The sequence below is a fragment of the Anomaloglossus baeobatrachus genome, chromosome 11, assembly GCF_048569485.1.
Source record: "Anomaloglossus baeobatrachus isolate aAnoBae1 chromosome 11, aAnoBae1.hap1, whole genome shotgun sequence".
Lineage (NCBI taxonomy): Eukaryota > Metazoa > Chordata > Amphibia > Anura > Aromobatidae > Anomaloglossus > Anomaloglossus baeobatrachus.
In genome coordinates this window covers 172,070,175-172,084,313 of record NC_134363.1, presented here as the reverse complement: position 1 = coordinate 172,084,313, position 14,139 = coordinate 172,070,175, and the positions used below count along the sequence as shown (strand labels likewise).

The 14,139-nt window shown below is 51.0% G+C and overlaps 1 protein-coding gene across 1 annotated transcript; it reads right to left on the bottom strand.

The window, feature by feature from the left end:
- Window positions 1-1,030: 1,030 nt before the first annotated feature.
- Window positions 1,031-13,995, bottom strand: ZPR1 (ZPR1 zinc finger). Its single transcript, XM_075328678.1, has 14 exons — window positions 13,771-13,995; window positions 11,564-11,725; window positions 11,276-11,366; window positions 11,128-11,198; window positions 9,214-9,300; window positions 8,664-8,786; window positions 8,251-8,301; window positions 7,664-7,730; window positions 7,361-7,431; window positions 7,053-7,142; window positions 6,535-6,645; window positions 3,710-3,799; window positions 1,884-1,949; window positions 1,031-1,793 (listed from the first exon to the last, which is right to left on the bottom strand). The coding sequence occupies exons 1-14, from the start codon at window positions 13,900-13,902 to the stop codon at window positions 1,659-1,661; spliced, it is 1,347 nt and encodes a 448-aa protein (XP_075184793.1). The 5' UTR covers window positions 13,903-13,995; the 3' UTR covers window positions 1,031-1,658.
- Window positions 13,996-14,139: the final 144 nt, after the last annotated feature.

Sequence of the window (14,139 nt, the reverse complement as noted above, 5' to 3'; positions counted from 1 at the left end):
TCTCCACTCCTGTTGTGACCGCGCGCGCTCCCACGGTCACAACGAGAGCTGAAGAATGAGGGCGCATGCGCCACAAGAATAGAATAGCAGAGGGTAAAGACTGTCTTCACAAAGATGGCGCTGGAGATAAGCGCTATGCGCAGGTACCAGCTCCGACACCATCTTGGTGAATAGTAAAATTAGCATAGAGAACAGAGAAAGGGAGGAACAGGCGGCGGTCCATATGAATACCCACCCAGAGATTATCTGCTGCGGTGCAACTGTCACTCAAGAAGCTGCTGAATTTATAAAAACTTTACTTTCTTGGATTTGAAAGCCTAAACATCCGAGATGATGACTACAGGTATGTATATAAGCAGCCTGATAGTGCCAGTATAGCACTGGCTTTACCTTATATACCAAAATCCTGATGATTGGCTCCCTTTAAAGTGAACCTGTCAGGTCCCATATGCATCCAGAACCATGAGCAGTTCTGGGTGCATATTGCTAATCCCTGCCTAACTGTCCCTGTATCTAGTAGCATCGATAAAGGGATCTTTAGAAAAAGTATTTCTAAAGATCATTTATGATATGCTAATGAGGCCAGGGACTAGTCACAAGGGCGTTAGTCCCTGCGCTCATTCCACCCTGATAGCACGCTCACAAGTTATTCAATGCAGTATCATCAGCAGTGACGCGCGTACTTGTATCCGCTGTCACCGCTGATAAGTCCCCGGCACTTCCAGTCATGCGCACTAGACCTGTCTGAAGCCGGGACGCGTACACCAGGCTTCATATTTTGCGTGACCGAAAGTGCCGGACATTCTGATCAGCGATGACAGCAGATACAGATACACGCGTCACCGCTGATTGTTCTGCATTGAGTAGCATGTTAGTACACCCCTGTGGGCGTACTACCATGCTAAGAGGGCGGATTAGTCGAGGGATATAACGCCCTTGGGACTAGTCCCTGCCCTCATTAGCATATCATAAAGGATCTTTAGAAATACTTTTTCTAAAGATCTCTTTATCTATGCTACTAGATACAGGGACGATTAGGCAGGGATTAGCAATATGTACCCAGAACTGCTCGTGGTCCTGTGTGCATATTGCACCTGACAGGTTCTCTTTTAATGTATAGTAAAGTAGGGGTCCCACTGATGATGGGGCGCTGACGTCAGAAGGGGTGATACCACATGGGGGGGGGGACTTACACAGCAGGTGACAGGACCCACTGACCTCTCTCGCCATCCTGTGAAAACGTCATCCCTATACGAGGTGTGAACACGCCTTTAACCCTTCCACATTATTCTGACCCTCCTGGCACCGCTCAGTTACACGGTGCAGTCTCCACAGGCCACCAACACTTTAAAAATGGAGGTTTTTTTTATTTTTTTTCAATAACTTAAACTAGCAGTGCTCTGCCAACAAAACGCTCCCCCAGCGCCGCGGGTTATTTAGTCTCCAAGTCCAAACTTATCCATGATCTCCCTCTAGTATTAAAAAGAAAAAAAAAACATGAAAAAAGGACGGGGGAGAAAATGGTGCACCCCATAACACTGTACGAGGGGAGGCCACGTGCCAATATAAAAGAGTGATCCTCATCACGACCGGCACAAGGACATTTCTTAGATTATAAAAAGTAACGATGATCCTTTTTTTTTCCCGGTAGAGCGGCGCTAACAACTCTCCGCCGTCTGTGCTTCGTAACCTTCCGTCCTCATGTCGTTGAGCCCCAGGTCTTCGTTTTGTTCAAACGATCGCTCGTATTTCTCGATCTTCATTTCGGGATCCTCTTCTGGTGCGTAAACATTCTGCAAGGAGAGAAAAATGATGGGATTGAGAGTGTGAAGAAGAAGCAGCAGCAATCCCGAGCCGCCGGCTATACTCATCACTGCACGTACCTGGAGGTAGCTGTTCCCTGCGGCATCGTCCAAAACCAAATGAGCTTTCATCTGTCCCTCTAATATCTGCAAGGAAAAAGGCAGAAGAACTATGAGGATCACTAGTAACTGAGCCGACGTTATGTAATATTCATTTCTATACACTGTGTATAAAACCTGCAAAAAAAAAACAGGCAAGGGCTTGTCCACACGACAGTATACACTGTGTGCAGAATTATTAGGCAAATGAGTATTTTGATCACATGATAATTTTTATACACGTCGTCCTACTCCAAGCTGTATAGGCTGAGAGCCAACTACCAATGAAGTAAATCAGGTGATGGCATCTCTGTAATGAGGAGGGGTGCGGTGTAATGACAACACCCTATATAAGGGGTGCTTAATTATTAGGCAACTTCCTTTCATTTGTCAAAATGGGTCAGAAGAGAGATTTGACAGGCTCTGAAAAGTCCACAATTGTGAGCTGTCTTGCAGAGGGATGCAGAGTCTTGAAATTGCCAATCTTTTGAAGCGTGATCACCGAACAATCAAGCGTTTCATGGCAAATAGCCAGCAGGGTCGCAAGAAGAGTGTTGGGCAAAAAAGGCGCAAAATAATTGCCCATGAATTGAGGAAAATCAAGCGTGAAGCTGCCAAGATGCCATTTGCCACCAGTTTGTCCATATTTCAGAGCTGCAACGTTCCTGGAGTATCAAAAAGCACAAGGTATGCCATACTCAGGGACATGGCCAAGGTAAGGAAGGCTGAAAACCACCACCTCTGACCAAGAAACATAAGATAAAACGTCAAGACTGGCCCAAGAAATATCTGAAGACTGATTTTTCAAAGGTTTTATGGACTGATGAATTGAGAGTGACTCTTGATGGGCCGGATGGATGGGCCAGAGGCTGGATCAGTAAAGGGCAGAGAGCTCCACTCCGACTCAGACGCCAGCAAGGTGGAGGTGGGGACTGGTATGGGCTGGGATCATCAAAGATCAACTTGTGGGACCTTTTCGGGTTGAGGATGGAGTGAAGCTCAACTCCCAGACCTACTGCCAGTTTCTGGAAGACAACTTCTTCAAGCAGCGGTACAGGAAGAAGTTTTTTATCGTTCAAGGAAAACATGATTTTCATGCAGGACAATGCTCCATCACATGCATCCGACTACTCCACAGCGTGGCTGGTCAGTAAAGGTCTAAAAGATGAAAAATAATGACATGGCCCCCTTGTTCCCCTGATCTGAACCCCATAGAGAACCTGTGGTCCCTCATAAAATGTGAGATCTACAGGGAGGGAATACAGTACACCTCTCGGAGCAGTGTCTGGAGGCTGTGGTGGCTGCTGCACGCAATGTGGATCGTAAACAGATCAAGCAATGACAGGATCTATGGATGGTTGGCTGCTGAGTGTCATCAGAAAGAAAGGGGGCTATATTGGTCACTCATTTTTTGGGGTTTTGCTTTTGCATGTCAGAAATGTTTATTTCTACATTTTGTGCAGTTATATTGGTTTACCTGGTGACAATAAACAAGTGAGATGGGAATAGATTTGGTTTTTATTAAATTGCCTAATAATTCTGCACAGTAATAGTTACCTGCACAAACAGATACTGTATCCTCCTAAGATAGCCAAATCTAAAGAACCCCACTCCAACTGCCAAAAATATTAAGCTTTGGTATTTATGAGTCTTTTGGGGCGATTGAGAACATAGTTGATGATCAATAATAAAAAAAAATCCTCAAATACAACTTGCCTAATAATTCTGCACACGGTGTATTGGCCGTCCTTAGAGACCAGACCTCGAAATGCAAAGAGAAACCAGCATTGCCAGAGGCGTTTACGTACCTGATCGATTTTCTTGCCGAATTCTTGCAGTTTCGCCTTCCTGTCTGACGTCGCGCTGTCACCGAGTGTAAAGGGATTTTTGTCAACCACCTGTAAAAGGACAGCACATAATATCGAGGCTGCAGACGGATTACAGACACAGATCCGTTGCAGAAAGATGGATCGCTGTCTCTATACAGTTAGATTTATGGATTACAGCGCTGTGCAAGCTACAAGAAGCAGCAGCGGATTCTGATGTTCCCTCCACCACTTTTGCTTATTAGGCCATCACGAGTATTTAACCCCTTCACGACCTTTGACGGATATATCCGTCATGGAGCGTGTCACGTTAAGCCCCGCCCCCTGCCGCGGGGAAGCGGCGGCGATCGGCACACATCAGCTGTTTTCAACAGCTGACGTGTGCTTGCATGTTCCGAGTGAAATAGCTTCCACTCGCCACATTTAACCCCTTAAATCTCGCTGCCAAAGTTTGGCAGCGAGATCTATATGCGCGCGGCCATGATTTTACTTACCGTCGCCCCCACCGGAAGTCACGTGCGTGGTCACGTGACTTTTCGGTGGTTGCCATGGTAGCACAGGGTCATGTGATGACGCCTGCAGCTATGACATTTCACTTTCGTTTTCACCCGGCCCGGAGCCAAATGAAACAGGAAGTGACCGTATCGGCTGTTTACAGCTGTATAGCTGACATCTGCAGATAGTGTAGAGCGATCGGATTGCTGATCGCTATAGCCCCCTAGGGGGACTAGTAAAATAAAAAAAAAAAAAAATAAAAGTTCAAATCACCCCCCTTTCACCCCATTGAAAATTAAAGGATTAACAAAAAAAAAAAAAATATATATATATATATATACACACATATTTGGTATCGCCGCGTTCAGAAATGCCCGATCTATCAAAATATAAAATCAATTAATCTGATTGGTAAATGGTGTAGTGGCAAAAAAATTACAAACGCAAAAATTACGTTTTTTGGTCGCCACATGTTTTACGCAAAATGCAATAACAGGCGATCAAAGCGTAGCATCTGCGCAAAAATGCTACCATTAGAAATGTCAGCTCGAGACGCAAAAATAAGCCATCACTGAGCCATAGATCCAAAAAAATGAGTTTCGGAAAACGGGTTTCGGAAAATGGCGCAAAACGTGCACCACTTTTATTGGACAAACTTGTGAATTTTTTTTAACCCCTTAGATACAAGTAAACCTATACATGTTTGGTGTCTGCGAACTCGCAGCGACCTGAGGCATCACAATGACATCAGTTTTACCATATAGTGAACACTGTGAATAAAACATCCCAAAAACTATTGTGCGATCACACTTTTTTTGCAGTTTTTCCACACTTGGAATTTTTTTTGCTGTTTTCCAGTACACTATAGGGTAAAACTTATGGTTTCATTTAAAAGTACAACTCGTCCCGCAAAAGACAAGCCCTAATATGGCAAGATTGTCAGAAAAGAAAAAAAGAAGGGGAGCAAAAAACAAAAACGGAAAGTGCCCCGGGGCTGAAGGGGTTAACAGCACAACGTAATGGCTAGAAATACAGAAAAAGCGTGAAACTGGCTTTAAAAGGATTAACTCCCATCTTAGAAAGTTAGCACCCCTTCATGATGGGCAAGAATTTGTTGACTCAACTACTTGGTTAACCCCTGGTCACGAGAAAAAAAAAAAAAAGCTTTGGAATGGCCTTTACGGTGTAACGGAGGCGACGCCTGTGCCCCACGGCTGTATTTATGGTCAACGGATCGACAAGCACAGCACTCTGCTCTCTAGAAAAGTCCCAAAGACAATAACGGGACCGGAGGGGCGAGTGCGTCCACCGCTCTACTCTAAAGGGGCATTTCTCGCGATCAGTGATGGAGATAACTTGCAATGATTAACACATTATAAAGGCTGTTATCCAGGACTACGGTAATCATCATCAGTTACTGTATTTTTCGGTCTATAAAACGGATCCCAAATTTAGAGGAAAAAAGGTGTGGGGGGGGGGTCTGTCTTATAATCCAATGGTGTCTTATCAGAGGGGGGGGCAGCAGCGGTGGTGGTGTGGGATCACAGGAGGCAGGGGTGGAGCAGGGCGATGCTGCAGGCGGAGCGGCGGTTGTCTCGCATTCTTGCTGCGGATGGCTTGAGGCAGGCAAGATCCAGAAACTGCTGTGGGCTGCAGGCCGCTGTGCTGGGGCCAGTGAGATGAGGCAGAGACCGTCCTTAGGTCGGCAATGCAGGCTTCAAAGAAATGGCGTCCAGAGTCGGCACATCAGATTGAGCTATCGGCTCAATGACAAGCTGAGATCTCATCTGCGCACGCGCCACCTCTGGGCACCATTTTCCTTAAATCCGCTGCTGGGCTGGAGGCGGCGCATGTACAGATGAGATCTTGAGCCGAGAGCTCCATATGCGCCGACTCCGGGCACCATCATCTGAAGCCGCACCGCCGACATACAGGATGGCCCCTACATCACCGCTCCCAGCACAGCGGCCCCCCAGTATTGCCCCTGCCTCCTGCTACCCCTCTCCAACACCTCCCGGTATGCTACATTCGGGTTATAAGACGCACCCCTCATTTTCCTCCCAAATTTTTGGGAGAAAAAGTGTGTCTTATAATCCAAAAAATATAGTAGTTAATGTGGGTTCAACACCCATTCCCCCCATTGATCAGCTTGTTGCAGGTGGTGTAACATCGTGCAGTTCTGGCTCCGTATACTGTGACCATGGGACCGGCGTCCAGCCGATTGATGGGGGAGCGGGTGTCTGACCCCCTTGATTTGATATTAATTTGTCCTGGATAACCCCTTATGTACAGTATTAGACTGAGTCCATTACCAGGTCTCGGATGTCTTTCAGGATCCCCTCCAGGGTGGTGAACTTCCCTCCTAGCGCTCCCATGCCCAGCTCGAACTCCAGCTCTGGAATATTAACGCTGCAGGTCTCGGACTGTGGGAACAAAACAGAGTTGTCCTCGTGCAATATTTGTGTAATGGTAAAAAAAAGGGATCAGTACGACTGCTGCCGATATACAGAACAAGTGTGTGAACCATTATTAACCTCAGGGATCTTCAGGACTTCGGCCTTATCAGAAAATAAATATTCCTTATGGCTAGAATGCCCCGGGGTTCTGGTGGTTTCCGTCAAGCAAAGTCATCTAGTGATTGGCTTCAATAATGAACAGGACATCATCAGTTCTGGCGGGCCGACACGCCGTCCATCAGTCACCTGACAGCTGCAGCCAATCACCGGCTTCAGCAATCGCACGTTACTAATGAGGCCACGATTGGCTGTAGCACTTCTGGTCATGGCGGGGCCCATAGTGATGGTAAAGATGTCTCCCCGTGTCTACTTACTTTGAGGAGATCTCTCGTAAGATCAGACGGGTCGGTTATGTGAAGTGTGATCCTGGTGCCCAGAGGTTCAATCGCTCCTCCAGATTTCACCTTGGGGGAAAAAAACCCACCAAAAAAGTGATTAAAATGTTGCCTCTCTCCCAAAACTGTCACTGCTCACCTCTCGATGCAGACGTAACTGGCGCCAATAGGTGACCCTTGTCTGGTACCATGCAAATAAAATTAGTATCAGTCTGGATGGGGTCACATTGACCCCAGAGTACCAGACAAGGGTTAAATAAGGGAAATCAAAGTGAATGTGAGCTCACCTCGTTGGTCCTGTGGCCGCAGGCATCGCAGTTGGTGGCCATGATGACGACTTCTTTGAAGTGAGGGATTTCTGAGAATTATTTAAGGACATTATCTACAAGTATTCGCGAGTAATCCTTATGTACACAGAGACATGATGATTGTAACCCCAGTGATGAGATGACTCCGCTGATCCAGTCTACACGGCGAAGCTGAAAAGTCCAATATCCCTCCCACTGTCTCCCGTACACCTTCTATAGCTGCGGACCGAATACTCGGCCCAGTGTGCAACTTATAGGGGAGAATTAAGCGGTAAAGGATACGCACTAATTTCATATTTGTCTCTGCCGGAACATTGCACTCGGGACAGTTTGTTTGGAACTGAAGAACCTGCAAATCAACAAATATATCAGTGTATTTATGGACTCAACACAGAGTGCGCATCCGAAAACACGTCCTAAGGATACATAGAGTCTTCTGACTATTGCTTTATATCTTTTAGGATAGGTCACCAATATCAGCTTGAGATGGGTTCATCTTCCGGCACCCTCATCAGCTCCCGTAGTGGCCGGATGGGCAGTGTACGTAGTCAGGGCAGCACAGCTTTCAGATATTGCAGCCCATTCACCTCAATAGGAACCGCGCTGTGGGATCCAAGCACGGCCATTAAACTGTATACGGAGCGGTGCGGTTCCAGCTCGGCAACCTACACATTTCAGCCTCTGCTGGAGCTGCACAATGCCGGTGAGGTGTCAAGTGCCGGATATTGACGACATATACTGAGGAAAGGCAAACAGTATCAAAGGCCTGGACAACCCCTCTAACTAAAGGGAATTTCTGGACTATTGGGGTAGACGACATTAGCTCAAGCTCAGTGTGAACAGTATGGTGTCACTATGCCCAGACGTACCTCGTCCTTCAGGTCTTCCTGCTTCTCTTCTGACTTCTCTCCGTCTGAGCTCTAATTAGTAATAAAATATATTAGTAGTGGAAATCCTAAAAAGCCGCAACCCCACGGCCGCAGGGCAAAAGCCCCCCCAGACCCCCCGGCCGCAGGGCAAAAGCCCCCCCAGACCCCCCGGCCGCAGGGCAAAAGCCCCCCCAGACCTCCCGGCCGCAGGGCAAAAGCCCCCCCAGCCGCAGGGCAAAAGCCCCCCCAGACCCCCCGGCCGCAGGGCAAAAGCCCCCAGACCCCACGGCCGCAGGGCAAAAGCCCCCAGACCCCACGGCCGCAGGGCAAAAGCCCCCAGACCCCACGGCCGCAGGGCAAAAGCCCCCAGACCACACGGCCACGGGGCCACAGGGCGCAAAGCTGCACCTCACCTCTATTCCCAGCAGGGAATCCTGCTCTCTGCTTCTCCTGTATTGTGTGACCACAAGGGCTTCATCTTTGTGGGGAGCAAATGGATTTTCTACAAAACTGTTCCCAGATGGGTCATCTATGATCTGGGAAGGGACAAAAAAAAAGTTGATAAACATTACTTTCTGCACACATAAAGGCATCAGCAACCTGAGCCATGGGTGACGGAGTAATCTGTGCTCTGAGAACCTCCCCTCACCCCACATTTGGTCTGGACACCGTCTAGTCCAAGTGATAAACTTGCTACATCTTTCCGTATCGAAAAGCAAAATAATAAAAATAAATGTTGCTTTCCAGATTTCTGCACTGCCATTTGACTTTGGTGGGATCACTGGGGGCCCCAAGGTTCAGAGAAATGTCAGCCTCTGCGCAGTCAGCTTTTCACCAGGAAGAGCTGTGGATGGCTGCACATTTCTCCTCCTGACCGGGTGATGCACTATCATCAGCACCGCACATCCCCTGATGCAAGAGGCGCTGAAGACACCCTCTAAGTGTCGGTTAACAACCACTTACGAATGTGAAGGGCGTCTCCCCGTCCTTCAGGCTCTGAAGTTTTGTGATGAACTCATCAATTTTTCCTGCAACTTGTGCATCCACCGCCTGGAAGACAAAACCGACACCATCAATGAGGGGACTGTAGAGGACCCACAGGTTAAAATATAAGAGAACATTTATAAAAGGTGTCTCAGACGTAATACTGGAGACAGAGGATATTAAAGAAAGATGCCACACTTCCGGGACCGGTGAGAATACGAGCGGTCGGAGCTCCTCTCCTCCCTCCCAGAAATCAACAACTTATCACCCATCCTAGGGAAAATCAGCGTGATGTGATCGAGATTAGTAAGAAGCACTGACAGCAAAATGTCGCCAGCTTTTGCCAGGATTCAGGGGAGAATTTTAAAGGGGTGGTTCACTACTTAGTTTTCCAAGCCACATCAATATAGTGTTTAGAAACATGGCTTCTCTCAAATACGTTGTGTGCCAATAGTGCCTGTGAGCGGTGCTATCCCCATCGTATGACCCCCGGGCTCTGTGACCTCTGATGTCCGGTGATGTCAGGTCAACTTCCAGTTGACCTGAAGTCACCGAGCTCGGCCCCAGTCTCCCTGAGTGACTGGGTTGTGGGCGGCGTTTCATCGCTCATCACAGCCCAGCATCGCTCCTGCTTGCGACACTCTGCAGTGAAGAAGACAGCAGGGAGATGCTGGGCTGTGATGAGCAGTGAAACGCCGCCCAGTCACTCAGGGAGACTGGGGCCGGCCGCGATGATGTCAGGTCAACTGGAAGTTGACCTGACATCACCGGACATCAGAGGTCATGGAGCCCGAGGGGATCACATGATTGGGATGAGCGCACCGGAATAGCACCGCTCACAGGCACTATTGGCAACACAAGATATTTGAGAGAAGCCATGTTTCTCAACGATATACTGATGTGGCCAGTAATGCTAACTAGTGAACCACCCCTATAATGCTGACAGTATTAAACTTGTGAACACGCACGGCCTTATTGCTCATCAGCTCCAGACTTTTATTCTGATGCCCATCCTTAGGACAGGTGGATGTACGACACCCGGCACCCCCGAACATCAGCTGTTTCCAGTGTCTACTGGATGTGATCAGCTGCAACGAAGCACAGCGCCATCAACTGCATAGTGGCCGGAAGCAGGTACTGCACATAACGCCCCTTTTCGAATTAATAAGGGGCCTACATGCAGGACCGCAGAGTACGCGATAGGCCTTTATCACAAGTCTGTGCATTTAACAGAGTGTGTGTGTGTGTGTGTGTGTCTGTGTGTGTGTGTGTGTGTGTGTGTGTCTCTCACCTGGATAGCACACAGACAGCATGGGCTGGTATACTTACCTGTCCCCAGTGCTGCTGTTACTTCCAGGTCCGCAGTCAGTGCAGTGAATATTCATGAGCATAATGAGTGAAGACTCGGAAGCAACAGCAGCGCTGGAGACAGGCAAGTATAGAAATTCTTTAAGTGATCTGTTATCTCCAGGACGTGTCACATGGATCACATCCGTGTGCGGTCACTGTGACACCCATGCTGCTGGCAGAAGACAGACATGTCCTTATCCTTGTGAAAACATGGGATGTGTGACCAAGCCCATTAAATTTAATGGGTCTACATGTGTCCGGGTCTCCGTTACATGTGGAAACGGACACTACATGTACCGGAAACACGGACGTATGAAGGAGGCCGTCGATATAGCTGTGCAGATGAACATTTCGGGCAGGCACCGGGAACAGCTGATTGGCAAAGGTGATGGGTGTTGTCCCCCCCCCCACTGGTCAGATATTTGACAAATCCTCATAGGCCAGCAATATAAAAGTACCAGACAACCCCTTTAACTCACGAGTAAATTTTCCACATTTCTATAATTTTGTGCCTATAGCTCCATCACCAGTGCAGATTCTTACCTGTCTGAGCGGCTGCTCCTGCTCCAGACCCACGATGGTCCTCTCAAGGATCCCTTCAATGGTCGTGAGAGCTGGAAGGAGAGAAACCAAGTGTAATCCGTGGTAGAGGACAGATGGAGACAGAGGAGAGAGGATAGATCCCACCTACCTCCTTTCTGGGTACAAGCAGGAATCTCAAAATCAACCTCAGGGATCTGAGTTGTCGCATAATCGGTTTTCACCACTTCACGGTTCACATCCTGGAGAGAAAGACGTTACATTCTTAGATAAGACGGAAATATACGAGCCTATACCTCAAAGTGGTCAGATTCTAGCATCGGTGATTCGGCCCCACCTGCTCCAGACCATCTCTGTGCGATAATGAAGAACACACTTTTTTATACTTTTCTGCTATTTTTGAGCCCACACATGCTATAGTCTGTCCGCGCGTCCTCACCCTCTTGTTTCGGACGCTCAGCGAGTATCGGACCCCCTGGTCCTGGATGCGGCCCGCGCTCTGGATCTCTGTGTTGCTGGAGCAGCAGGAATCGCACGCGAAGGAGCTGACGATGATCTCCTTGAAGAAAGGCACCTTGGTGAGCAGAAGACGGGTCACTCCCTGCAGGAGACAGTCACATTATTATCCACAGTGCGATACATTCGTGTCAAGAAACGAAAAAAAGGATCAAAAGAGTTAAACGTAGAGATGAGAGAATCTGCCGAAAAGTTGTTTTCGGGTAAAAATGGCCCCAAAATTAATAAAAACTGAATGAATGAAAAATGAGACGTGAAGACGACTGCACCGAGCCACAGAGGGGAGGCGTCACCAAAACCTGCCCGGGGTAACCCCTTCATGTACATATATGCCAGTGTCAGGGGAACGTCACAGCTGCCAAAGGCCTGCCACCGCCTGCCGCTCTGCCCATTTGGTAACCCACCACCACCCACCACTCACCACTCTGCCCGTCTGGTCCTCCGCCACTCCGGCCACTGCCCGACGCTCTGCTCGTCTGGTCAACTGTCACTCCGGCCACTGCCCGCCGCTCTGCTCGTCTGGTCGCCCGCCACTCCGGCCACCGCCCGCCACTCTGCCCATCTGGTCACCCGCCACTCCAGCCACTGCCCGCCGCTCTGCCCGTCTGTTCCTCCGCCACTCCGGCCACTGCCCGCCGCTCTGCCCGTCTGGTCCTCCGCCACTCCGGCCACTGCCCGCCGCTCTGCTCGTCTGGTCAACTGTCACTCCGGCCATCACCCGCCACTCTGCCCATCTGGTCACCCGCCACTCCAGCCACCACCCGCCACTCTGCCCATCTGGTCACCCGCCACTCCAGCCACTGCCCGCCGCTCTGCCTGTCTGGTCCTCCGCCACTCCGGCCACTGCCCGCCGCTCTGCCCGTCTGGTCCTCCGCCACTCCGGCCACTGCCCGCCGCTCTGCTCGTCTGGTCAACTGTCACTCCGGCCACCACCCGCCACTCTGCCCATCTGGTCACCCGCCACTCCGGCCACTGCCCGCAGCTCTGCTCGTCTGGTCAACTGTCACTCCGGTCACTGCCCGCCGCTCTGCCCGTCTGGACAACTGTCACTCCGGTCACTGCCCGCCGCTCTGCCCGTCTGGACAACTGTCACTCCGGTCACTGCCTGCCGCTATGCCCGTCTGGTCAACTGTCACTCCGGTCACTGCCTGCCGCTATGCCCGTCTGGACAACTGTCACTCCGGTCACTGCCTGCCGCTCTGCCCGTCTGGTCAACTGTCACTCCGGTCACTGCCTGCCGCTATGCCCGTCTGGTCAACTGTCACTCCGGTCACTGCCTGCCGCTATGCCCGTCTGGACAACTGTCACTCCGGTCACTGCCTGCCGCTATGCCCGTCTGGACAACTGTCACTCCGGTCACTGCCTGCCGCTATGCCCGTCTGGACAACTGTCACTCCGGTCACTGCCTGCCGCTATGCCCGTCTGGACAACTGTCACTCCGGTCACTGCCTGCCGCTATGCCCGTCTGGACAACTGTCACTCCGGTCACTGCCTGCCGCTATGCCCGTCTGGTCGCCCGCCACCACCCGCCACTCTGCTCGTCTGGAGTATAGTATAAATAAAAGGACAGCAGAGCCCCGCGACCCTCCAGCTCCCGCGACCCTCCAGCTCCCGCGACCCTCCAGCTCCCGCGACCCTCCAGCTCCCGCGACCCTCCAGCTCCCGCGACCCTCCAGCTCCCGCGACCCTCCAGCTCCCGCGACCCTCCAGCTCCCGCGACCCTCCAGCTCCCGCGACCCTCCAGCTCCCGCACCCCTCCAGCTCCCGCACCCCTCCAGCTCCCGCGACCCTCCAGCTCCCGCACCCCTCCAGCTCCGGCACCCCTCCAGCTCCCGCGACCCTCCAGCTCCCGCACCCCTCCAGCTCCGGCACCCCTCCAGCTCCCGCGACCCTCCAGCTCCCGCGACCCTCCAGCTCCCGCGACCCTCCAGCTCCCGCGACCCTCCAGCTCCCGCACCCCTCCAGCTCCCGCGACCCTCCAGCTCCCGCGACCCTCCAGCTCCCGCACCCCTCCAGCTCCCGCACCCCTCCAGCTCCCGCGACCCTCCAGCTCCCGCGACCCTCCAGCTCCCGCACCCCTCCAGCTCCCGCACCCCTCCAGCTCCCGCACCCCTCCAGCCCCGCACTCACGCTCTGGTAGCAGCTCATACACAGGGACTCAATCTCCGCCGGCTGCTGCTCCTCATCGTCCGCACTGATCTCCCGGAACACCGGAGCGGAGGAGCAGCACGGGGCTTCAGCGGCGCGGAGCAGCGACATCATTTACGGCAGAGAACAGGCACGGAGCCGCACAGTGCCGGAGAAAGTAACGTGGCTGTGAGACGCCGGAAAGCGAGGACGACCACGTGACCCGGAAGTAACTGTCATTTCTCCAGCACGTGTGTAAGGATGCGTAACACAGCGCCTCTAGTGGAGAAAGTGGAAAGCGCTCAATGTAAGAAGAAGATGGATGGAAAGTGGGATGAATGGAAGGAGGGATGGAGAGATGGAAGAAGAGAT

Bases quoted from the DNA above. Each gene is read 5' to 3' on its own strand.
- ZPR1 (XM_075328678.1), bottom strand. From the start codon at position 13,902: ATGATGTCGCTGCTCCGCGCCGCTGAAGCCCCGTGCTGCTCCTCCGCT. The intron at 7,432-7,663 runs GTATCCTTTACC...AATAATTCTCAG, and splicing joins GACAAATATGAAATTAGTGC to AAATCCCTCACTTCAAAGAA. The intron at 6,646-7,052 runs GTAAGTAGACAC...TTGTTCCCACAG, and splicing joins TTACGAGAGATCTCCTCAAA to TCCGAGACCTGCAGCGTTAA.